This window comes from Mastigoproctus giganteus, chromosome 10, assembly GCF_048544385.1.
Source record: "Mastigoproctus giganteus isolate SK-2022 chromosome 10, ASM4854438v1, whole genome shotgun sequence".
In the NCBI taxonomy this organism is placed as follows: Eukaryota; Metazoa; Arthropoda; class Arachnida; order Uropygi; family Thelyphonidae; genus Mastigoproctus; species Mastigoproctus giganteus.
In genome coordinates, this window is record NC_143584.1 from 145802233 (window position 1) to 145829263 (window position 27031).

General features: G+C 36.2%; 1 protein-coding gene across 2 annotated transcripts in view; it reads right to left on the reverse strand.

Annotated features, from left to right (window-relative positions):
* PAN2 (PAN2-PAN3 deadenylation complex catalytic subunit PAN2) overlaps nucleotides 1–27031 on the reverse strand; it is a 588859-nt gene that overhangs the window by 428669 nt on the left and 133159 nt on the right. For both annotated transcript variants that reach the window (XM_090383685.1, XM_090383686.1), the window contains exons 9-10: nucleotides 10924–11048; nucleotides 6521–6684 (exon numbers count right to left, since the gene is read on the reverse strand). In XM_090383685.1, the coding sequence (XP_090239811.1) occupies nucleotides 6521–6684; nucleotides 10924–11048 (289 nt within the window). The remainder of the gene's footprint in view (nucleotides 1–6520; nucleotides 6685–10923; nucleotides 11049–27031) is intronic.

Here is a 27031-nt window from a genome sequence, read left to right on the forward strand (position 1 = left end):
TAAATGAACTAGATCTGATATTACACACAAATGTGAGGTGGCTGAGTCAGAGTTTCTACAAAGATTTCGAAATTTGCTGAATGAAATAAAAAAATTGTTGATCAAAGGGAAGGTGATTATCAGCAGTTACAAGATACTGAGTGGTTGCATGATCTGGCTTTCTTGGCAGATTTTAACAGTAAATTAAGTGATCTGAATTTGGAATTACAAGGAAAAAATAAAAATGTGGGTGACATGATTAGCAGTGTTTCTGCATATAAATATCAATTTTTGGCAATGGCTAAGGATCTCAAATAAAAAAAATTCGATCATTTTCCAAATATGCAAGATCATTATCAGCAGCTACATTGTTCAATATATTTCTTATCCATTTAATGTTGACTTAGATACGAAACAAATTGCAGAAAAAAATCACTGAGATTTTTTTACATGGAGAAAATATTACTTGAAAATGAATTATTTTCGGAAGATTCCATTACATCTGCAATGAGTTCCTTTTCATTTGTGCATATCCTGAAACATTCAATGTCCACATCTGCATAATCTTTGAAGCTTAAGTTTTCCTGTAAGTTTAAGTGTGACACATATGCTCAAATATTTCTTTCCTTGGACTGTTCTTCGCAAAATGCGAAATGATATCTTCCTCAAAGCCAGGTCATCAGAAAAAGACTTTTGGAAATATGTTTGCAGAGAGAAGTACCCAAATGTAAAAAAATGCAGTGAACCTTTAAGTTCCTGTTTTGGTCCACATATCTATGGGAATCGGCCTTTTCGTATTTGAAACATAGACGAAGAATCGCTGTGCTCTTACAAACTTGCATGCAGAAGATTCTTTATGGTTGGCCTTATCACAGTATATCTCCGATTTTGAAAGCTTGGCAGATGACATGAAGACACATACTTCACATAAATTAAAAATTTAAATACATGTGAATTTAAAATAAGAATTCTGAATTGTATTTAATTTTAAAATTTATAAACAATGGTTTTCAATATGTGTTGATTAACTTTTTTAACCATGTGCAATGAAATTCTTGAGATGGTAGGTCGCGGCACATTTTGAAGAAAAAAAGTAAAAATTACTTCTTGAATTTTAACTTTCTTAATCTTGTTAATCTCCTTTCCTTCTCGAGCTATTAGGAAATGAAGTTCTATTCTTGTTCTCTAACTTTTCTGCTTTGCCTTGTGTAAAGCAGAAAAGCAAGAGGAAACAAAATACAGCAGGCCCCCGTTATAACGCGGTTTGCTTTACGCTGATTCGCTATAACGCTGCTCTTATATTATAACCCGTATCTGACTATAACGCTGTCACAGATCACTATAACGCTCTTTTACAGATTACATTTTTTGACATATTTAACGAAATCGTTTCATTTGATGGAGTTGATAGCTTGAAAATTAATAGCAAAACAGCATTAAAACGTTTCCCACGCCGACTTGAGGAATTTTCCCACGCTCAGTGAAATTTTCTCGCACGCTAATTTAATTGCAGTACAGTGACTTGTTACGTAGTTCCGAGATCAACATTTTAAAAAATGATCAAATATATTGCTTGTAATATTTGTGTTATATGCATTTATCCGAAGTCTAGTCATCACTCAGTACAGTATTAGACATCGTGCGTAACGGAAAGTTTACTTGAACATTGTATCATAATTAATTCAACCAACGCGGTTATATTTCCGAAGAGCTAATAATGACCGACAGGAATGAAAAAGCAACGTCTGGGCGCAGTACGAAGACTATAAATGTAAGAAAAAGACTGAATTTGAAAATTAAATTACACGTTTTGAAGCGAATCGATTCCGGTCAACGACAAGCGGATGTGTGCCATAATTTAGGACTTGCAAGTTTAACTGTAAGAACAATTATAAAAAATTAATTTTATCAGCGGGAAAGATAGCTGTTCCACTGCAAGCAACTAGGGCTAGGCCGGCTATTAGGATTGAAATGGAAAGACTAATTTTATTGAAGATAATATTCCAATGCAGAAGTCAGTTAAGTTAAATATTTAAAAAAAAAAAAAAAAAAAAAAAAAAAGAGAGAGAGAAAGAGATTAGCCAATATGATGATCTGAAGAAAACTCGCCTAAAAAAAAAAAAAAAAAATGTGGAACCATTTAAAACTGGTAAGGGCTGGTAGAATATATTTAAAATCCAGGGAGAAGCCGCTAGTGCAGATCAAGGAGCCGAAACCTTCAAAAAAGAACTTGTTAAAATTATTGAAGAGGGGTATTATGTGTTATACTTCTCAACAAGTTTTTAACATAGATGAAGCGGGACTTTTGTGGAAACGAATGCCTAAAAGAAGCTTCATATTGAAAGAACAAAAAATATGCCAAATTTCAAAGCGGCGAAGGATCAGTTGACTTTATTATTGGGTGGTAATTAAACTGCGGGCCATTTAAAATTAATACCCCTTTTAGTTTATTTGGAAGAGGGCCAAAGTTCAACTCAAAATCCACACATTTTTCATGATTAAATTCATCCATTAAATTAAATCAATTAAATTCATTATTTTAATGGAATTTTAAGTTTACTTTTGATACGCAAGTAGTTACTACATAATTATACGTATGTAATGCAAAATATTTTATATGTGCAAATATTTGAATATTAAATATTTTGACCGACATTTGTGCATCTTTTCATTACCGTTTATTGTTGATTAGGAAATATCCTATGGCACCGACCGCAGCTCACAAATACATATGTTACTTTATGGGAAAGCGGCGCTCGCTTAGCGCGGATTCACTTAGCGCTCTGTTTTTCCGGAACGAATGATCAGCGTTAAGCGGGGGTCACCTGTATACTCATCATTCAATAGCTTGGTAGGATACCATCTACTACTGTAGTACCATATTTCATTAATTAATCTAAGCTTCATTTTTAAATTTTAACTTTCTTAATTTTAATTTTTTGACTTGAACTTTTTATTTAAATATTAGTTGGATGCTATATATAGGTATTAGTTGGATGCCAAACTGTATTTTTTTTTCTCTAAGGACCTAGTATGGATGGGGAATGATTATGATCCCAGAGTGCATGCACTTTCTCCTTTCCTGACTTTTAACTTTCTTAATCTTGTTATTTCCACTTCTCATGCTATTAGGATACGAAGTCTGAGAACTACTCTATTCTTTTTTTCTTCCTTTTTCCTCATTTAAATTAAAGTTACGTTTATTTTGTTTAAATTTATGTTAAGTTTCTATTTTACGTACTTTCAATGAAATTGAAAGTACATGGAATGAAACTGATACAATGAAGTTCACCAGAATTGAATGGTTCTGCCAAATACAATATAATATAAACTATGAAGGTTTTAGCTGTGACTTCAATTTTTCATATACCTATTTTTCCACTTGTACCAATCAGCACTGAAATAGCAATCAAGGAGTGATGAAAAAAAACGTTCCAATAGATTAAGTCAATTTTGGTCTTTCCATATTATTAGCAGGTCTCAAACTGGAAGCTTAATGCTCAAGGTATGAACTTATGTGTGAAATTATCTGAAGAGAATGGCCTAAGCATTATGGTTCAAAACAGGCTATTTATCACATTATCAAGCATTTCAATACTTAAGAAATGTTGCTAATCTCCCAAAAAGTGAAAAAACATGTTCAGCTGGAATAGAAAATAATGCTACATATGTTAAGCAAGTTTTGGATCAAACAACACCCCCCCTTTCACATAAAACCATACGAAAGCTTTTAAGTGAGCTAAACATACCCCAAACTTAAGTAAGATGACTTTTAAAAGATTCAGCATAATAAAGATTTATATTCAAAAATTGCATCATATACTTAACGAACATAATCCAGCTAGGAGAGTTGAATTCACAAAAAAAATAATGAAAATTTGTCCAACAAAACCTTGTAGTCAGACAAGGTAATTTTCAAGATTAATGGACATATTAACTGATATAATTGTGCTTACTGAGCAACTGAGAACCTAAATTTGCTCTGAGGAGATTGTTAGACCATTTTATTTAAATGGAAATACAGTAGAGCATCAAAAATCCGGATGTCAGTAATCCAAACAATCCAGTGTTTATTTTTTTTTTGTTGGTGCCATAAAATAATGACAGTAAGCACCAGTTATTGTGAACACATTTGCGAATTGAATTTCGATTCTATTAAACAGCAATTCCAAGAAGTGAAAATCAGAGAAATATTATCCACAAGCTATAAAAATGAAGATATAAAGCACAAATTTTCACCTTTTTTTCCCTTACCAATTAACAAAATTAAATGTTACGTGAAAATTGGAAGAATATTATCCACAGGTTAGCAAATTAAAAATAAATTTACACTTATGTACTTAGCTTAATTAATATACATACAGTACCAACTAATCATAACACTTTGTAATCTGTTATTCGACTTACTTTGTAATCTGATATTTCTGTTCACTAACATTTTTTTGGGGGTTGTAAAAGCTAAAACAGTGAAAAATGATAAGTGTCAATTAATAACAAAGAACACAGCAAGTTCACAGAAATTGCAACTAATACGATACATTCAAGTGAGATACGGAATAAAAAGATTCTGAACAGAGTTTACTTTTACCGTATTGTTGTTATTTGGTTTTCAGGAGCATTAGCAACTAAGGCCACATTGCTCCGGAGATATGCGGTGGTCATTCCCTGACCTTTCCGCATCCTCCATATTTGGTGGTGATGGGCTCGAACCCCGGTCTAATCAAGAAGTGTGTGCTACACACTGCTGCTCCTGCCCACCTGGGCAGGAGCAGTAGTGTGTAGCACTGTATTATCATGAATGAAAAGTAAGTCTTTCCTCAATTTTAGGATAAGAAATATCCTTTAATATTTATAAATACTGTAGTTGTGCAAAGTATAATACAGTAGAGCGTCGATAATCTGAACTAATTGAGACTGGGGGTAGTTCGGATTTTCAAACTTATCAAAAATGCTCTTTTGGAGACTAAAAAATAAGTTCAGTAAGTTTAGAAATAAAAAACACTGGCTTTAAAATATGAGGGATTGCCTAATTTTTTGTTAAACTCCAACCCCTTTTCACACAAAGTTCCAGATTTGGGTTCTAAACTTCGTCTCTGTGTGAACCACAAACAAACTAAAATTTTTCCTGTGTTTTTAATGTCTGTTATGGTTGACTTTCCAACCTTGTAAAATTTTGTTAACAAAGACCTGCTTTCTCACTGTGAAAGTTTGTTTAAAATCTCAATCTTCGATTCAATTGTTAAAAATTTCTGCTTCCTTTTAAAAGACGAATAAAACTACAGTACGGTAAGCAGGATGCCAAACTGTATTCAGTACTGGATTGCTCTACACATACATTCCCAGTCAGTAGTGAACTTACTCTACACGTACATTCCCACAACTACACCCCTCTAGTTGAGTCAGCTATTACCATTATAAAATTAAAAACTAGTTACAAAATTCTTCAATACGAAGCCCTCGCTATAGAATGGTTCCGCCATCACTCTAAATTAAACATCATAAATGCGAAACTCCCCTCCAACCTTTCCCCGGTCTGGAATCTCACACACCTAAGAGTCCCATATATCATAAAGAGCATCACGGGAACATAGAAATTCTTTTAAATACAATACACGTTCTCTCCTCGTCAACTGCCAACTGACGACGTTAAAAACGAAAGTCAACTGTTATGACTTTTGGCCCACCGGTTTTCACATATTTTAGAGTTCTTAATTCAATTAATTCTTCAATGACAACCAAGGACAGAGTCGTGCACTTCTACTTCCTTGCGCATATTTTAATTCCGTTTTAATTTTTAATTAATTTAATCCCATATCCTTACTAATTAACCCATGTAAACTCTAAATTATTTAAACCCCAAAATTATTCTTCCAACTCTCCTCAGGTAACCACTGAAGATCATCTAAGGTGAGTACCGTATAATTAAGCTTTGCTATTGAACTTAGTCCAATCACAGCGGTATTTAAGATATTCTATAACTTATCTAAGTCCAAATTATTAATCAGAAAAAAATGTCTTATCAAGTTAGACAACTGTTTGTTTAACAGTTAACACCTTCTCGTGGCTCCATCTATGAAGTGAATGTTGAACTATTCTCATTTGTAGTACAAAACTGGCCCATTCCATAAAATAAAACTATTTGGAATTTTTAAATTTTAATAACTTTCTGCACCTAGGAAGAAATATCTTCAATTTGGGACCACTTCCAGCCCGATCAGTTAAGCCTATCGTTCACACTGACTGTCAAAAGAAAACGGCTTCTGTATTAAATATATAGATATTTCTACAATTTTTTCAAGTTTTTTTTAAGTAAAGAAATTCAATCCGCAATGATTTTTAATGATAAAAAGTTCAATCCAGAACTTTGTGAAAGTAGTTTCTATATGACTTCTCATTCATTCTGCCAATATAAGTAATACTAAAAAAAAAGGCTTCACTCTATAATACCTGATCATATAACTAAATAAAAATGAACTAAATTATTTTAAAAGGCAAGCTTTAGAGAAAATATTAAAGCTTTGCCAAACCAAAGTATGCTCACCACTTGAAATGGGAGATTCGGCTGTTTCCTTTATTCTGTTATTTCTTCTTTCTAAAGAATAAGGTACTTGGTTTCTACGTCTGTTTCCAGGATTTGGGGCATAGCCAATTGGTCCAACCATTTTCATAGAATTTAAAATTTGAGGATCAATAGGCATAGTTCGCCTGAAATGTATAATTTGCATAAATTAAATTACAATACTTAGCTCAAAAGATTTTAAAAAGATTTTAAAAGTTATAACAATTATGAAATCACTACTACACAGACACAGTAAATGAATGCAGAAATCTAATGATCATACTGCCAAATTTGGGAAGTCCAAATCCATAAAACTTTTAATCCAGATATGTATTTCTACCACAACAGAATTTTAGAACCTTTCTTCCAAATTGATAATAATAATTATTAATTATCATCAATTTGTTACTCAATTAATTAATTATTATTAATAATAAATTATTTTATCATTTTTATTAATTAATCTGGGTGATATAGTGCAACAGGTAAATTATTTATAACTATATTATAGTTATTTGCTTTGTTTATACATTCTAAAATCACTTTACCATTCTTTTTGTTCAATTTAATAAATCTTTTCTTAAGGTTTATTTTAAATCCAACATAAAAATATGTATAAATCCAAGATTGTAGTGTCACCCCAAGACTGTTCCATTAAAACTGAAGTAAAAACATTCTCTTTCTGTAGACCTTTCAAATTGGCATTTTCACTTTTGAATGTGTCTTGTACAGTACATGGTTACAAATATTATTTTTTCTGTAACAGAATTTAAAATTTATTGATCTACAGACAGAGTTCGCCTACTGTTGAATGATGTTGCATCAACACAAACCACAAAATGCAGACCTATTTCTAACTTGAAAATACAAGAGGAACACAGCAGTACATTCATTCGTAAATATTCAAAAGTAATGCTCCTTGCTTTTGTAATCTGGTATTATTGTTAGTATTTGAAAAAACTGCAATGTTACAATCTTAACCTTATTATTTACAAGCAAAAAAATCACTATCCAAACTTATACTAGCTATTGTACATACTCCGTGTGAAAGCTGAACCATCTAATAACAACTTTGAAGCCCATACACCAATCTTGAGACTTCATTAAGCCTTTTATATTTCAAAAACCTAACATAATCATGAATGAAATTTGTTAAAAAAATAATTAAAAAAAGTTTTCTCTAATACTCTAAAATACAAATGTTTTCTATAAATGTTTCAGTAAATTATAAAAATTGGCAAATATATAAAATGTAATAATTTTGCTTCCAAAACAATAAGAAAAAAAAAAATTTTTAAATACACAACACATCAGACTACATAGTAAAACAGTAATAAGCAGGCTTTTTACATATTGTATATAACAATCAATATCTGAGTACATGGTAAGAAAGGTCCCCCTCGACCTACAAATTGAATATATCATCATCATCATTAGCCATTTTCAATCCACTGCAGGATGAAGCCCTCTCCAGCAACTTCCAGTTCCTTTTTTTTTTTTTTTTCTTTTTTTGCAATGGCCATCCGTTTACTACCCACAAATTCATGAATTTCATCTGTCCATCTCTGTCGCTGTCTTCCAGGTTTTCTTCTAGCTCCTCTCTGATTCTATTATTTTCTTAGTCCATCTGTCATCATGTCTTCATGCTATGTATCCTGCCCAAGACCATTTTAGTTCTTTAGTTTTGTTAAGAATGTCCTTTACTTGAGTTTGCTGCCTAATCCATGTGTTTCTTTTCTTATCTAACAGTCTGATTCCCAATATAATTCATTCCATTCTTTGCTGTGTCGTTCTCAGCTTCTCTTCCATTCTTTTGGTGAGTGCCCAAGTTTCACTTACATAAGTCATAGTGAGGAGTATAAACTGGTTCGTTATTTTACGTTTCGGACAAATTGGGATATTGCTCCTCAGTATGTGACTATATTTCCTGAATGCTATCCATCCAAAATTTATTCTTCTCTTGACTTCCAGCCATTTATCATTATTACAGCCAATGACTTGTCCCAGATAAGTATATGACTCTACCTTTTCAATTACTGCTCCTTCAATTATTATGTTCTTTTCTGTGGCATACTTGTTCATCATTACTTTTGTTTAAGCCATATTTATCTTTAGTCCGAAATCCTTACTAACTGTGCATAACTGATTAAGATTTTCCTCTAATTCTTTGGGATCGTGGCTTATGACCACAATGTCACCTACAAATCGTAAATGGTTTAGGTACTCTCCATTCACATTGACTTCTTTCTGCGATAAGGGCACCTCAGTAGCCAGGTGTGCAAAAATTAGTATGCATGAGCTACTTTTGTATTACTGTTCATGGCAGTAATACAAAAAGACAAATTTTTGTTTTTACTTTTTTTTCCCTTAATGCTTGTTCTACTTTTCTTATGTTAAATCTTCTTATGTCCTCTCTGAGTCTCTCTTTCTAATGGCTTTGCATAACTCAGTATACTCAATTTTCTTCTTGTCGGTGTTTATCTTCCTCTTCATTTGTCATCTTCGGTTCATCATGACAGTGTTTCTTGACTAATTTTTTCTTCTTTGGATTTATTTTTACTTATAAGTTTCTTGAACTTTATCACTTTCAGAAAGTTGTAATATTTCTTGTTGATATCTTGGTCCTGAGCAGTCTGCAGAAGCTCAAACTTGTTCTTAAGTTCCAGTACATACTGCTTTTTCTCCTCTTCCGTTTTCTCAAAGACCTTCGCATTAATTGAATATATAGGTTTAATCAAGTAGAGTGTTACAGTTTCACAAAAACTAATGGAGATAAGCTGCTGATGATTCTTAGACAAACTGAACTTCAATTATGCATTCTGTATAAAGACAAATTTCTAAACTTTTTTAGGGATAAAAAATATAAAATTACATAAGTAATTAATAATAATTACTATACTGATGAGGTACCCAGCCTTTTGCTGATGAATTATCAATAAACACACAAAAATAGCCACCTTACTAATAAGTAACATTATACTTCTCGATTTAGAGAAAGTGTTACTTATTAATAGTGTAACATGGGTCAACTCATAGTGGTAGACATATTTTGAGAGATCAATGATTCACATAAATCATGTCTTTTTTGTTTTTTGCCTATTCTATACAAATTGATACAGATCCTATTACAGACATACTGAAAACCTACTAACAAGCTTAGAGCTTCAATTATCTTACATTTTGGAAGTGATGCCATTATTTAACAGTCAATAATTGCTTGAAAGGATATTATCCAGGATTTATTGGTTTTATAATTACTTAAACCTTATACAATGATATTATTTAGCGCAATTGCATCATTACTGCACAGTTGAATTTTAAGACAAACTGAATTTTTACATTGTTCGTTATTATAACGAACCATTAGATAAGTCTATTGTTACTTATTCTCAGTTGAGTACCATCACTTCGATGACACCATTTCAAAGCTATTTGGCCTCTCATTGGTTGGCAGGTAGGTGGGCAGTCATCAAAATTGAGTACCCAGAGGTACTCAATTTTGATGACTCAGTTTTGGGTCACACAGGTCATGAAGGATTTCACAATATGAGATGTTATAATAATGGTACCAAACACACAAACTTTGGTTTGTCTTAAAATTAAACTATGTCATAATGATGAAATTGCACTAATGTCATAGTTTGAGGCTTTCTGCCCTAAAATTTTATTACTCTATTAAACCTTAAACTCAGCTACTTGAATGCCTTTTAATATTAAAAAACATTGCTTTCTTTGAAAATTTTAAAACAAGAAATTTAGTTTTGCTTTTTTAACCATAATCATGTTCAGACTTATTGGTGCTGACTTATTCAAATGAGTAAAATTGTTTGGATCAGCTGCTACATGAAGATACTATTGATCAGTGAGAGAGAGAGAGAAAGAGCAATGGCATGAAGCAGTTTTGCTTCTTGTGAAAGCTGAGGATATTATATGTTGTTTAGACAGCTTTTTTTTTTTTTTTTTTTTTTTTCATTGTGAATTTAAGTAGTATGAAAACTGGAATTCAGGGACCTGATTTCTTTTATGCCAGTTTAAATCAAAACTATTACCATGAGATCTGATGCACTATTCAAAATCAAAAATTTGTTCATGGAAAATTGTTCAAATTTGTTGAGAAAGGGGCAGTTTCAATCTAAAAAGTTTCACACCATTATCATCTGCAAATTTTGCAAAATTGGCAACAACAGCAACCAATGACCTACAAAGGAATCAAGATTAACTGCAATCACACAAACATCAGACAGGAATGTATGTCTCATCAACTATCTTGTATATTTTAATATCACATAAATTTTTTTGTAATGTATGTGAATTTTTTTTTTTTTGCATAAATTTTTATAATGTATGTACAAATTTTATTTTATTACACACACACATTTAATTACCTATATAAAACCTTTGTCAATTCTTCAGGCCAATCAGACAGCAGTTTTCCACTACAATGAGGTGCAGGAATGGTGGAAAATGGAGTTACTTCATCAGTAATATCCATTGGATGTACTGCTTCCACCTAAGAAGACAATTGCAATAATCACTAAATAATATTTCAGACATATTTCTCCTTAAGTTTTAGTTTCCAGCACTGTTTGCTTATTTTAAAACTTATTCTTATTACTTGCCATTATAAACTTAATTCACTAGTTTTTAATTTGTCATTCCATTAATACTACTTGCGAAATTCCTAGCTTTCATAGCCCGATGTTTCATTGCTCTGCTGTATTTTGGTGTATTGTACGCAATAAAGAATATTTATTCATTTATTTATTTTTACCTTTTTTATCAAACTATGCTTTTCAGAAAAATGAAGTTACTGACTTAATGGAAGAATATATACATCAGCTAGTTTGTGTTTCGTAGCTTTCAAAGAATTTGAGATCATATATTTTTCACAATGTATATTGAAAATGTGCATATTTCATATCTTATGTCTCTGTCAATAGCTTTATTTTTTTTTTAAAGAAAGAATAGCAATTTTCAAACTCCAGTTGGAGACAATTTCTCTTGATTGTGACACATTGCAATACTTGTGAAAAAACATGAGACAATTAGACATTCTACAAGAAAAAAAAAATATTTTTAAAGATAAATCTTCAGAAAAAAATCTGAACAAAACGTGGGCCAGATAGTCACTCTAGTAAAAGATTTGGACAAGGCATTTGGATGGGTTTTATGTTGGGCAGTTTCTGTCACTCCAGCAGATCTCTTTGTGTATAGTAGGAAGAATAACTGTTCACTTTGTTACATCTAACTCAATCAAGCATTTTCTCATCTAGGTTTTGGTGTTTTGTAAAGTAGTTCTTATTTCCTTTTCAACAGGGGCTCACATCTGGTGAGTATGGGCATAGCAAACCCAGGGTCCTGAGCTGGATATCATCATTCTTCTTTTTCTTGGTGATTCCTTTCTACTTCTGACACGCTCTCTCTCTCTCAGGGTAATTTGGGATTTTTTTTTTTTTTTTTTTACGGCTGGTGCATCATAAGCCTAGGTGCCTCCATAACCAGATGGGAAGGAGCAGCAGTGCATAGCACACACTTCTTGATTAGACCGGGGTTCAAGCCCGTCACCACCAAATACGGAGGATGCAGAAAGGTCAGGGAATGACCACCGCATATTCCCGGAGCAATATGGCCTTAGTTGCTAATGCTCCTAAAAACCAAATAACAATCAACAATCATAAGCCTCAGGCTTCCTTGCACCATATGGCACCAGTTTGTTCTTCAAATACCAACATACCGATCAAGAGGGAAAACTGTTGGCTTTAGGCTTTGATTCATGTTTTAAATACTGGCATATCTGATCAAATTTCAAGTTAGTCAAAATATTTTACCTTGGATGGCTGAGGTATTCTATTGAATGTGGTGGTCTCCCTAGTGGAGCTGTTACTAATCTTCAGTGGATTCTATTGTTCAGATAATTGATGGTTTCTTGTACTCAGTTATAATGAACTTGGATTCTTTTAGTCAGGCTGCATGTGACTCACATAACTCATCGTATACATATTTTTTCCTTTTTTTTTTTACTTTTCTGTTCCTTCAACAAAATTATTCTGTGTCCATCTATATAATTTAATTACATACACCAATTACAGAAAAATGAAGTTCAATGGTTAAGCATCTGCAAAGGGCTTAAAGAAATCCAAATTTCACATATTTATGAAACTTGAATTTTTGAAAATTAGTGTCTTCTTTCCATCCAACTAAAAACTAGGCCAGTATGTCTTCAGAGAGCCACAGATACTGCTAACTGACTGGCATAACCTATTTTGGCAGAGTCAGAAAGAATGTTTTATTTTTATTTTTTAAATTGCAGGCCAGTAAGGACCATAATTTTTTAACCCACATGCACCCCTACACTAAGAAGGAGGCATCAGCTTAGGAATGCTCAGCTCGACTTTATATATTTATTATATAATGTCGAGATCATTATATATTTATTTGTACTGAACAGACAAGAAAAGCACAAAAAAAGTTTGAGATAATATAAGTTAATCCTTGTACCACATGGCTAATACTAAAAATAGTGTTTAAATTCAAAAATATCTAGATTTTTGCGACATCATTTTTGTTAAGGCACACAATAGCCAATAAACATTGTTCAGACATCAGTTTTAATAAAAGATGAAAATACCTATATCATTCAAAACTATTCACAGATGTTGTTCTAAATGACCACTGTAAGCCTGGATACATTCTCTCAGCATCTGCAAGATGCACTGATGCCACTAAACTGTTCAGTAGACCAACAGACAACTGCAGAAGCTATGTAGATATGAGATGTGGTTTAAAACAGGTTGTAACCTCTGTTTTGTACAGCAACTGTTTCATGTGTGCCTACAAAAAAAATAATATTAATAAATAAAATAAGAAAATCAATACGACATTTAGATGGTAAACACAACAGCCAAGTAACAAATTCCCCATAGCCAATCCAGCAGTGGTATTCTGATTTGCAATATTCTTTGAATTACTGCCCAAAACGAGGTGCTCAATCATCAAAATCTCAATGAGTCATTCACTGCTCAAGGGCTCGAGCAATTTTTGAGATTCAATTGTGCAGTCTTTCATAATGCCAGCCCAGCCTGCAAATTAACACTAAACTGCATTTTTTGGAATCCGACCTGCCTGATAATTTGTGGGTTCAGTATACCTGTGGACTGGCTTATTAGTACACAGTATTCTCAGGAGAAAGTCTGTATATCAACAGAATGGTGAAGGATTCACCAAACAAAACTCCAGCTGGATCTGACCCTGCTGATTGAAGCATTTGAAACCACTGAATATGGCACAGATGCAAATTTGATTTGTGCAATATACACTTTTTGTTTTTTTGTTTTGTTTTGGTTTTATTGGCGCATTAGCTACTAAGGCTATAATGCGCCAAGACCATGTCATTTATAAAAAAAATTTAAACTTTCAGTGACCTAATTAGTTAGGTCACTATGTCAAGAAGTATAAGAAAAATGTAAATTTTATAAACGAGTAAAAATATTTATTGATTTTAAAAACCTAAAAATAGCAGACACATTGTCATTGTCGGATAAAATCTGACTGAGTGTATACGGCTCAGTCAGATGATTAAAAGCAGTAAAACGGATATTACTAAAATCTGGACAATCAATTAAAATGTGTCTCATAGTTAAAATTGTGCCACAGGACACACACACATAGGAAAGTCATCAGCCCTCAGCAAAAACGAATGAGTTAAATGACTGTGTTCTATGCGGGTCCGGGCAAGAACAACTTCCTCCTTACGATTCCTGCGCAGACTAGACTGCCACGGTTCAATTACAGGCTTTATACAATATAGGTTATTTCCAGTCTGTCTATTCCACGAGTCCTGCCATTGGGAGTGTATGTTTTGGTGTATTATTTGCCTGTAGTCTGTATAGGGGACTGACAGGCAGCGGTTATTGTTGGGAATTGCTGATTTGGCTGCAGCGTCAGCCAAATCATTTCCCCTAATCCCAATGTGGCTGGGAATCCAGCAGAAGCGGATATCATATTCACGTCCAAGGAGGAAGTGAATCTTCTGCTGAATACTAGACAGAACTGGATGAGGATTATACCTCAGAGATATTAAAGCCTGTAACACACTGAGAGAATCAGAATATAAAATGAACCGTTGGTATTGGCATTCACTAATGTGATCCAAGGCTAACTCTATAGCATGCAGCTCTGCAGTAAATATACTGCATTCAGAAGGAATCTGCTGCGATGTAGTGCTGTCTGTAAAGACAGCAGCAGATCCCACATGATTCCGACTTCGAACCGTATCCCACATATGATTTCGACTTCGAACCGTCTATGTAGACTGGCACGAAGTCGGAATGTTCAGCTCGGTGTACTGAATAAAGCTGCAGCTAGACCGATGATGGAGTGTCCGACTTTCCCCAATTTCTAAGGGACAAGTCACATGCCGGGACATGAGCATGCCAGGGTGGAAAGGGTTGCTTTGGTGTTTGGGCAACCTTGTCTACCTTGATATTAAGTTCTTTGAGTAGCTCTTGGAGACAATTTGTTTTTTTTTTTGATTTGGTAGTTGTTGGCGCATCGGCTTCTGTGGCCATATTGCACCTCCGAAGGTTTTTGCAGTACTTTGATCCAAGCCCGAGGCAGGAATCGAACCCGCGACCTTTGGGTTGCCGGGCAGGTACTTTACCCATCTTGGAGACGAATACCAAAAGGACGATTGGCAGTCTTACGGGTATTATATAAATTTTTCCATCGTGGTTCAAAAACGAAGGGCCACGTAGGATGGTCTGGCAGGGATTTCAGTTTTAAAGCGTACTTTAAAGACAACTGCTTACGTCGAAGCGATAACGGTGGTTCGTTTGCTTCGACGTATAAGCTCTGGACAGGAGATGTGCGATATGCTCCAGTAGCAATACGTAGGGCCTGATGATGGATGGGGTCCAGCCATCGAAGAACACTGTCTCTGGCTGAGGAATATACTTGGGACCCATAATCTAATTTGGATCGCACAAGTGCACGGTAAAGCCGTAGAAGGGTGCATCGGTCTGCACCCCAAGATAAAGAGGAGGGCGAGCGGAGCATATTAAGGCCTCTTGTGCACTTTGTGCGGAGTTGACGAATATGATCCAAAAAGGTCAGTTTTTTATCGAATATGAGTCCCAAGAATTTTGTGTTCGCTGCTACTGGAATAGCATTTTGTCCGAGCCTTAATTCTGGTTCAGGATGAAGATTACGCTTGCGACAAAAGTGTATGCAAACGGTCTTCTCCGGCGAGAACCTGAAGCCATTTGCAAGTGCCCAGGAATTAAGGCGATCAATGGCTTTCTGCAGTTGTCTTTCAATAACCCTCATGTTGCATGACTGACAAAATATGCTAAAGTCATCAACATAGAGGGCACAGTTTACAGTCGGAGGAAGTTGTTCTGTGATGGAATTTATTTTTATGGCAAAAAGCGTGACACTTAATACTGATCCTTGGGGTACTCCCTCCTCTTGGCTAAAGGAGCGAGAGAGTGAGGATCCCACACGATCTTGGAACGATCGATTGGCTAAAAAGGTTTGAATAAAAAAGGGAAGATGCCCTCTAAGCCCTAGGCTATGTAAATCTTTTAAAATGCCAAATCTCCAAGTTGTGTCATACGCTTTCTCCATGTCAAAGAACACCGACACCAAGTGTTCGCGTTTTAGGAAAGCATCCCGGATGGATGCTTCCAATCTAATAAGATGGTCCAAAGTGGACCGGTTCTTTCGGAAGCAGCACTGGATGATGGAGAGAGAAGGTTATTTGATTCGAGATACCATATTAAACGAGAATTAACCATTCTCTCCAGGATTTTGCACAGACAGCTAGTCAGAGCAATAGGACGATAGTTGGTGGTGACTTTTGGATCCTTTCCTGGCTTAGGGAAGGCAAGAACGATTGCCTTTCGCCAGGAGTCCGGAAACTGCCCTTCAGTAAAGATTCTGTTATACAGAAGGAGCAGACAATCCATAGATTTTGGTGAAAGATGTTTAATCATTTCATAATGGATGCCATCTGCTCCAACGGCACTTGCTTTGGAAAGAGCAAGGGCTCTTTTCAGTTCCCGAACAGTGAAATCCCCGTTGTAGGGATAAATGCTCTTAGATTTAAAGCTAAGTGACTGTTTTTCGATTTTATATTTCAGGACCAGGAACTCTGGGGAATACGAAGATGTTGCAGAGATGTTAGAGAATGTTTCCCCAAGAGAATTAGCTATTGCAGTTGGATCTGCAATAGCGCATCCATTATAATCTAGGATTGAAGAAGGGTGGGATGTATATTTTCCCTTCATTTTCCGGATTTTATCCCAGACTACCTTAGAGTTGGTAGACTGGTTAATAGATGATGTAAAATGGATCCATGATTCCTTTTGACTCTGACGGCGGATATATCGTGCTTTGGCTCATGCACGTTTAAAGACTATAAGGTTGGTCGTGGTAGGATATCGGCGGAATATCCCCCACGCTTTGTTTTGAGCCTTTTTTGCTGCTGTGCATTGTGAATTCCATCAAGGTTTAGGAAATGGTGGAAACCGGGCAGATGTTTTTGGAACAGCATTCGCAGCTGCTTGGACAATATTTTCTGTGATGTACTTAACTGCATCATTGATAGGCTCTTGACTGACTGTGCTAAGATCAAAATTTGCCTGATGTTGGAAGGCAGTCCAGTCAGCCTGATCAATCTTCCACCGTGGTAACCTAAAAGGAAGACATGGTCTCCCACTGTGTACCAAGGTTATCACGCGGAAGTGATAGCTTCCGTATGGATTCTCCTCCACTTCCCAAGTGAGTGAAGGGAGTAGAGAAGGGGAGCAGATAGAGAGATCAATGGCAGAAAAAGTACGGGTAGGCATGTGGAAGAAGGTGTTTGTTCCAGTATTTAGAAGGGAAAGGTCATTGTCATTGAGCATACGCTCTATGACTCGTCCCCTTCCGTTGATGTTAGCACTACCCCACAGGGTGTTATGTCCGTTAAAATCCCCGAGAAGTAAGAAAGGGGGAGGCAGCTACGTAAGAAGATCATCGAGGTCTGCCTGGGAGATGTCAGTCCCAGGTGGCAAATAAATGGAGCACACAGTTAATAAAAAACCCACTGAAAGGCGAATTGCAACAGCCTCTATGCTGGTTGTAATTAGCAAGGGCTGCACTGGGGTCTGGTTACCCACAAGGATAGCCACTCTCCCATGTACAGGGCCATCCGCAATTCTATCCTTTCGAAAAAATGTGATGTTGTGCATGGTGGGATCATCATTTGCCTTTAGATATGTCTCCTGCAAGCAAAAGCAAATTGGCTCGTGCTTTCGCAGGAGGGCCTTGATGTCATCAATATTTCGCCGGAATCCACGACAATTCCATTGTAGGAATTTAGCCATTATTTTGGCTTGGTGGGTCCATCAGGCGGCTTCCAAGGTGCTGAGGACTTACTTTTATCAGTCTTGGATTTATCTTTTTGGGGAAGAATGGACGCTGTCCCGTGTCCATTTCTTCCTCCGCAAAGAGTTCCAAGACTGAATCTTCGGGTACCTCCTTCTGCTTGACATCCATCTTATCTTGGGTACTAGGGGGGACTTCCCCTTTCTTATTCTTTTCTTTCATGGTTACCTTTGTTACTTGTGGAGCGTTAGGAGGTACCAATATAGGAGTGGCAGCTGATTGGTCCTTCTGTGCAGGTTTTTGAGAACTTAAAAGATATCGCGCGATGGGAGTGAAAGACTCCTTTGGAGGAATGGTCATGTCCGTCTGAGTTCCGACGGAACATCTCCCTGCTACCTTCTGGGCATAGGTAGGTTTACTGATATTCAGGGGTTTGACCGATTTCCTTGCCTCCTGGTATGATATATTTAGCTCTGCCTTCAGCCGTTGAATTTCTTTTTCTTCTTTCCACCTCTGGCATGCTCGTGAATAGGCCGGGTGTTCGCCTTCACAGTTAATACAGGTGGGTTTTGCGGCTGAACATGCTGTTGTTTCGTGGTTCTTTGCACCGCATCGAGCGCATGCAAGGACACAACGGCAGGCCATTTGAGAATGTCCATATTTTTGGCATTTAAAACACCGTAAAGGGTTCGGTACGTATGGACGCACTGAACAGTTGATGTATCCAGCTTTAATCTCATCAGGAGGTTTAGGAGAGTTAAAAGTCAGGATAACGCTCCTGGTTTTAACAATTTTTCCATCCCTTCGCGCAGTAATTCTCGTGACGGCAATAACTCCCTGGGGTTTTAATTCGGAGCAGATTTCCTCCTCGGTTACGTCGAGAAGGTCCCACTCCGAAATGACACCTCTCGATGAATTGAGTGTTCTGTGTGGTGTCACTGTTATGGGTATTCCACCGATTGATGTTACTCGGAGGAGATGTTCTGATTGCCTGTCATTTTTAGTTTCAATTAAAAGGTCTCCAGAACGAAGCCTCTTAACTGATTTGGGTGAACCTGCTAACCCATCTAACCCTTTTTGAATAAAAAAGGGCGACATTTTACCAATCGGTGTCTCACTGGTAGAATGCATAATTAAAAACCGTAGGACAGGCCCTGATGGTAATTCAGTTCGCTGCCTCTTTTTTGCAATAATGCTATCTGCTTCTTGGTCAATGGTTTCAGATAGGGTCCGGGTTGGGGCCCCTGAAGAAATTTGTTTATCAGGATTCATAGTTTTTTATATGGTTCAGTGCCCGGGCTCCCCACCCACCACGGAGCCCAAAGGGACGCCCACTACCCGGCATGCAATAAATGCGCTCGGGAGTGGAATGCCAGGGCTACCCAGACACTATACCCACACTGCCGCCAGCCTGAATCCTGTCCCTCGGACCATGAGGGTAGGGGCGTAGCATTGACACGGATGACCCTCGCAGGCGAGCCTACTAGCCAATTGATCCTAGCCGGGCCTTCCACGACCACCCGTCTTGTCGAAGCAGGGGCCAAAGTGGTGTATTGAAGCTGGGCCCCTCAACCACCAGGATCCCCCTTTCCGAATTTCCACGGGTCGCAGCGCACGGCAAACACGCCGGATTCCATTGATGTAAGCCTGGAACCTGGGCTGTGGGCGTTGGATCCCAGTGATGCTAGTCTGGAAGTCCAGCAGCGTCACTGGGAGGTCCCCTCACCACGTACAGGTGCCCACGTCGAGGGGTGTGCAATATACACCAAACGAGACTCAGACTCTCACCCATTGTTGTAATCTAAAAAGGGCTGATAGATGGGTCAAGAAACATTCATAGCGTTTACATCTATTTCTTATTTTAAATGGCACTTCACAAACAGGAACAACCATGATCACCTCTCCTTGTCAGGAAATCCTATTCCTCGAGGCTGTGGTGGATGTAGATGTCATTTGGGACCCACTGGAATAATCAACAGTGATAGTTGGCTGTGGCAGCATTGCATATTTGTAGTAAACAGCAAACACAAAACACATATCATCATACTTGGCTGACACGAATACTGTACTCTGCTGTTTCTGCAATTCAATATTTCCAATTCTCAATATTTTGACTTCCCATTGTTTGAACAGTTTGTTACAGCATTTTCTACAACATGATGGACAGTCATGTCAATATGACGTTATTGCCCAGTAACTCCAAAATGCACTGTTTCTTTCATCATGACTATAAACATGTACTGAAAATTAAAAAAATAAAAAAAATCACGTGTGTACCCTGTATGCAAGAAAGATGTTTTATGTGTAAACATCTTTGACGACACCTACTAAATTTTGAACAGCTAGAACTGAAATCATGAACAATGTAATTTATACTCACGCCTGCTACTTACTCTACCGAATCAATATTAGTGATAAATAGCATGCACACGCCCACTGCTTACTCTACCAAATCAACGTTTGGAAGAAGTTACACCAATAGCAATTGTAACAATACAAATATTTGTATTGTTACAATCATACTATCATGTTATTCTGTCATGCTTTGTCGCAAATTACACATGCAGCACTACGAGATCTGCAAGAAACTTCAGTATCCAAGCATAATATGCTATGGAAACTATGACAAGGCTCAGGATCTCAACAAGTACAAGTGCAAGATTGTAATGCTGCACATTCCATTTTGCAATGAGGAAACAGACATACTGTCAGAGATGAAATATGTCAAGATCTACGACGACAATGAAGAGCTCATACTAGACCGTAGCCGACCGGGCTAGCCGGGTGGGTAAAGTGCCTGCCTGGAAACCTAAAGGTCACAGGTTCAAATTCCGCCTCGGGCTTGGATCAAAGTACAGTCAGGCCTTGTATAACACGTGTTTACACTACACAAATTCGATCATACACGATTTATAAATAGGTTGTTGTTGTTTTTGGTTTTTAGGAGCATTAGCAACTAAGGCCATAATGTCCGGGAATATGTGGTGGTCATTCCCTGACCTTTCTGCATCCTCCGTATTTGGTGGTGACGGGCTCAAATTATAAATAGGGGAATGATATCTTATATAACACGAACCGAATTCGCTTATGCACGATTCGCCTTTGTGTTTACAAGAAATGGCAGTCGAACGCAGAATCACACCAACCGAATGCAACACAATAGGAATGAAGAGAACATTCTGAAAATGTATTTGTTTTTTATATCAGTGAAGGGGAAACACATTTCACCATAATAACATAAAATTCCAGCTATCGGTATTATCGCAAATGCAATTAGATCGAGTTTACTACCAGTTTATAACAGATTCCACTAGCAGAAAAACAACTGGAAATTGTTTTTATTGTTTTATGGTAGTAACCCCTAGAAATGTGCTTTAGTGAAATGTGAGGTGTTAATAGTGTATCTCTGCCTTTACGGTGTTGTTTATTCAGTTGCTACACGCGTGCAGCTTTGTTTATGTGTATCAAGCGTGCCTCCTCGTTTTGTAATTGTGCTTTATTCCCTAAAAATGAGCAAAATACTTAAAAGGTGTGAAAAGGAAGCATCCTGGTGAAGACACTGGAGATTCAGAGAGAAAAAGAAAAGCATTATCGATAAACAGAGGAGCGGAATGGGTTAAAAATTCTTACCCAGGAAAATTTATAGTGGCCTCATACTAAGAGATATAGAGATATTTAGATCTCTATATAAATATAGAGATATTTCTCTATCGATAGAGAAATCAATATTTCTCTATCGATAATAAAAACAACTTTCACAGCAGGAACAACTCAAAGTGTAATTAAAATCCATCAGAGTAAGACACAAAGAATTTAAAGAGATGAAATGGCTGTCATCTGTTTGGATAGAAAATCAAACAAAAAACAAGTTTGCTTACGATAGAAGCAAAAGCATTAGCAATATTTTATTATGTAATAAAATATGTCAGTATTTTATTACGATTATTTATTGTGTTTGGTAATGTTTTGGTTACAAATGTGTGTTCAATCTTGGGTGGTCAGCACCTAACCCTATTTTTCCCATGGGGCTTGTTGTTTATATTGCACGATTTTGCATTGCACGAGGGTTTCTAAGAACACAACTATCGTGCTATACAAGGACTGACTGTACTGCAAAAACCTTGGGAGGTGCATTATGGCCACAGAAGCTGATGCGCCAACAACTACCAAAAAAAAAAAAAAAACTAGATCGTAAATGGTATGAATTGGACTTGGACATTCGCAATATGATTGAAATATGTAAGATGATGTGTCAAGACAATGATGACATTGACCCTGATGAAGCATGCGGTAATGACCTGCATAGCCTTGTAACGTGACTGCAAGAAGAAGAAGACCCCTCTCGAAACTTTTACAATCATCCAAGCAGCAAGATGAATGAGGATCTAAAGCTCACCACGCTAAACCAACTCAGCACAATTGCAAAGAAACACAAAAACCTGACGACCAACAAGGACTTCTGCAACTTAATGAGAATGGGCAATGAAAAGCAAAAGATTCTACTCATACATATAATTTGGAGTCTGTTACCTCCCAATCATGAACCAATTCAAATATTCTTGACCAGCCCAGTTGGCTGCAGAAAAATATTTATGATCCTCCTCTTGATGGGAATATATAGCTGCTTGAGTAATACAATGGGTACAGTAATGCCTGCATTACATGCACTTCAACTGGTAAGGCTGAAGCACATGTAATGTAATGTAATGATCTTGGACGAGCTCAGAGCTGGTTTATGCAAGCTCTGAACACATCCAAGATCACTACCCTCAAGATATCCATTTCTCTGGTTACCAAAAGGCTTCGCCATGGGTAGCAATGGTTAGCCCAAAGCCACGTAAGTGGCATGCCCCGAATCATACGTTTTTCCACTACCAGCTGGTTTATGCCAGTTCGGAGCACATTCAAGATCACCTCCCATTATCCTTTGTCTGATCTCCTCTCTCGACTCTGTTTTTCTTTATTATGAAAAGGAAATGACATCAAATGATGCCATTTCCGTGTCGCAAAATCGGGAAAAATTGATTTTACTACTGTCTGAAATTTAGTAGGTGCCACCAAAGATGTTTACTCATCAATAAATAAATAAAAAGGGACATAACTAACACAAGAATTTAGTTAATCTGTTTGTTGTATTAGACGCTGACAAAAAAAAATCCATGCATTACGCTATGTAACAAATTTTCAAAAAGCTTCTGTTTATCTGCAAATATGGGGTTTACAAATTTGGGATGCTGATTCCAAAAATACAACCTTCATTTTTGTATAGCAAAAAATGGTTTGTCGGAAATAAAAGAAAAGTAAATAAGCAATAATACTACATTGGATTTATTAACAATGTTTAACTTCTGTACAAAGCTCTGTTACTAGTTAAAAGAGTCAGACTTGGATACAAGATTAAGCATGTGTCAGGAAAGAATTTTCAGCTCCAGCAAATGGATAAGTTTTTGAAAAATTTTTGCCATTTTATTGACTTAATTGTCATATTAATTTATTTTCTATAAGTAGCTTTATAGTTCTAGTCATGCTCCTCAGTTTATTTTGAATTTAGCTAGAGATTTTATAGGTTACTACATATACATAGATCCTTTATCTGTTTGAAACTTGCCACCATTGTTATAGTATATTAGAGTATTTGGAAAATTAAATGCTCTAGGCATAATCCTTATGGGTTTTGATAATTAACTATATAATATCGGTGTAAATACACCATAGTTAACCCATAGATTTGAGCTACGAATGTATCGTAGAAGGCATCGTTTTAATTGCATCTCATAATGTGGTTGCCTTCACAACAAGATAGCTACTATTGAATTACTTCAAATAAATAACGCTTCTCTAGTAGAGAAGGGTGGTGGTGGTCTCTGGGTGGTGGTACGCTGAAAATAAATAACAGTAGTCTTCTCTACTAGAGAAGCATTATTTATTTGAAGTAATTCAATAGTAGCTATCTCGTTGTGAAGGCAACCACATTATGAGATGCAATTAAAACGATGCCTTCTAAGCTACAATCGTAGCTCAAATCTATGGGTTAACTATGGTGTATTTACACCGATATTATATAGTTAATTATCAAAACCCACAAGGATTATGCCTAGAGCATTTAATTTTCCAAATACATTACCACCACACCCTTCTGGCATCTCTCATAATGTGGATATAACTTCGCAACCGAGATGGCTTGTTGTATTACCTACCCGCCCACTGATGACGAAGCCAAAAAGCTTCGAAACGATCGTCTGGGTGGTGGTACGCTGAAAATAAATAACAGTAGTCTTCTCTACTAGAGAAGCGTTATTTATTTGAAGTAATTCAATAGTAGCCATCTTGTTGTGAAGGCAACCACATTATGAGATGCAATTAAAACGATGCCTTCTACGCTACAATCGTAGCTCAAATCTATGGGTTAACTATGGTGTATTTACACCGATATTATATAGTATATTAGAGTGCACAGTATAGTGTAGCGTAAATCTCAAATTTATTAGTATAAGGTAAACATAAAACTTGATAAAGTAATATGTATCACTGCATTTAGAAATCCGTTAGCTTAGTGTAGTGTTGTCAGTTGATAAATTAAATTTATTAATCTTATTAATTTTCATTCTCAATCAATTAAACTAAATTTAAAAGGAAATCATGTCCCAGACCAGAACAGCAAAGCAACGGACACAGAGTAGCAGGAGTGCTGTGGCTCAGAGGAGAACCGAAGGGGAAATTCTCCAATGCATCACAGTCTAAAACAATATGTAACTTGTGAAATGTAAGCAGATCTTTCTGGAGCAGGACATAATCTAGCCAAGGGGTCTTTGTGTGTCTTTGTGTGTTAGGTGCAGAGAGTGTGAAGAAGATTAGGTGCCAACTGAGGTTCTGATGGGTGTCTATGAGAGTTTCAGGAGTAGGGTATATGCCCTCGAAGGAATTAAAATGGGGGACCCATCAAGCTCTCAGCTCAGCAACTCAATGCCAGAGCTCAGTTTTGTGCATCAGGCAACACAGCAGCAGCAATCTTCAAAGCAATATGTACTGATCCCACATGAGCTAGTTATAGTGCAAAATGGATAGGTGAAATAGAACCAGGTATGTCTGCCAAGTGCAAACATTGATGATGTAGAGCAGGTATCATCTTTTAAGGGCACAAAAAGTGATATTGTTGTACACATTAGTACTAATACAATAAGAGTAGGAGATCTGCAGAATTACTTAACAAGAAGAGGACAATGTTGAAAAAAAGTCCCAAGTCACAGTTAAGATTGAAAGTGTCTGAAATTCTGCACAGACATGATAAGAGGGAGTATATGATGAGAGCTTGTTAATCAATTCAGCCCTGCACAGAACATACTTTACTTATTTAAGATTATCAGTTAAAGTTACTTTTTTAAAAAAACAGATCGGCATCAAATTTTACTAATTATATTAAGGATATATTTTGATCACTTTTTGCTGATTATGTAAAGGATAAGAATTAATTGTGAGAAAAATGTATACTCACTTGCTGTCACTGCTACTTCACCATTACATAGATGAGAAATACCAAAAGCTTGACTTTTGGTCTTTTCACAGGGTTTCACAGTGAACAGTAAGGGTTCACTGTGGAACCATTACTGTTTTCAATATTTATCAATTATACTGATGAATACATGTCAAGTTTAGTGTGCCTCAGTTTGCTGTTGATACAAAGGTTTTCAAGGTGGTTAATGACAGGAATTAGGGTGTGCTACCATAATAAACCTGCATAAATTAGGCAGATGGTCTGAGAAGTGGTATTTGAAGTTGATAATGAAATGTACTGAATATGGGTAGCAATAATCCAGGAATGATATACCAGTTGTGCAGTACCAAACTTGATGCAGTGGCAAGCAAAACAGACCCACGGGTAATTGTGTAGTCCGACATGAAATTCTTTGAGCAGTGCAGACAGACTGCTAGGATATCTCATGGAGATCTGTTTATGATATACAGGAACTCTTCCAGCAGGTAAAAGGAGGTGTTTATTCCACTGTATACGGCAATAGTAATAAGGAAATGGTTAGGCTGCATCTTGAGTACTATATACAGGTCTGGAAGTCTCATTTCAGGATGTGGATATACTGGAACATGTGCAAAGCAGAGCAACAGGGTTAGTCAGGAGCCCAAATGGATACTCTTACTGGTGCCAATCTTTAAATTGCATCATCTGGAAACTAGGAACGTGCAAGGAAACCTGATTAAGCATTTAAATGAGTTTAGTAAATTAAATGCTAACACTCTTACTCTTTCTCGGAAAATGCCCATAAAGGTATATAAAAATAAGCAAAAAATGCAGGATATGTGTTCGAAAATTTGCTTCAGCCAGACAGTAAATGTTGGAACAATTTTTCATCTAGTGTTGTGGAAGGGGCTAGTTCAACAAATTTAAGAAAGGATTAGACAAAAAATTATTAAAGGGGATGGATGATGTGGATAGGGTTTTTTTTTTTTCTCCTCTCTTGATAATGCCATATAAACTTATCTCCTGCCTCCTTCTATCACCTGCCACTACTAATACTAATTCCAAAAATGCTTCAAGTCGTCCTTTTTCCTTGTATTTGCATAGGCAACATTTTCACACAATATACTGAACCAATATGTTTGAATTTCCGTGTTTAAAAAAAGGTATTTAAATTCAATTTAAAATTATTAAATTATGTAAATAAACTTTACTTACAAGTATTTCATTATAAATATAAATAAGACTGATAAATGAAAACACTGAGTATTTTATGGATTCCACTAACCCAGCAGGATGGTCACAAGTATAAAGAAATTAAAGTTTTTTTTGTTATTTTGGGGCATTGATTACTTGTTCATAGTACACCAGTTCATATGGCAATCCAGTTCCTACTGTTTTACTGATGACCGTTTTTAGACATTTTTAAACATTTTTGATTGTCTAAGGGATTCATTTAATTGTCTGTTATCCCTAAAAGTTGCTAAGGAAGGGACTGAAGTAAATCTCACAACATAGCTCAGTATTTTAATTTGAATTAAATTAAAACACTGAATAAAGATAATAAATTTAAGTAAAGATAAATTAATGAATTTTTTATCTTCTACCACACTGCAAATAAATTTCCACTAACCCCGAGAATACTTCATTGTTTCTCT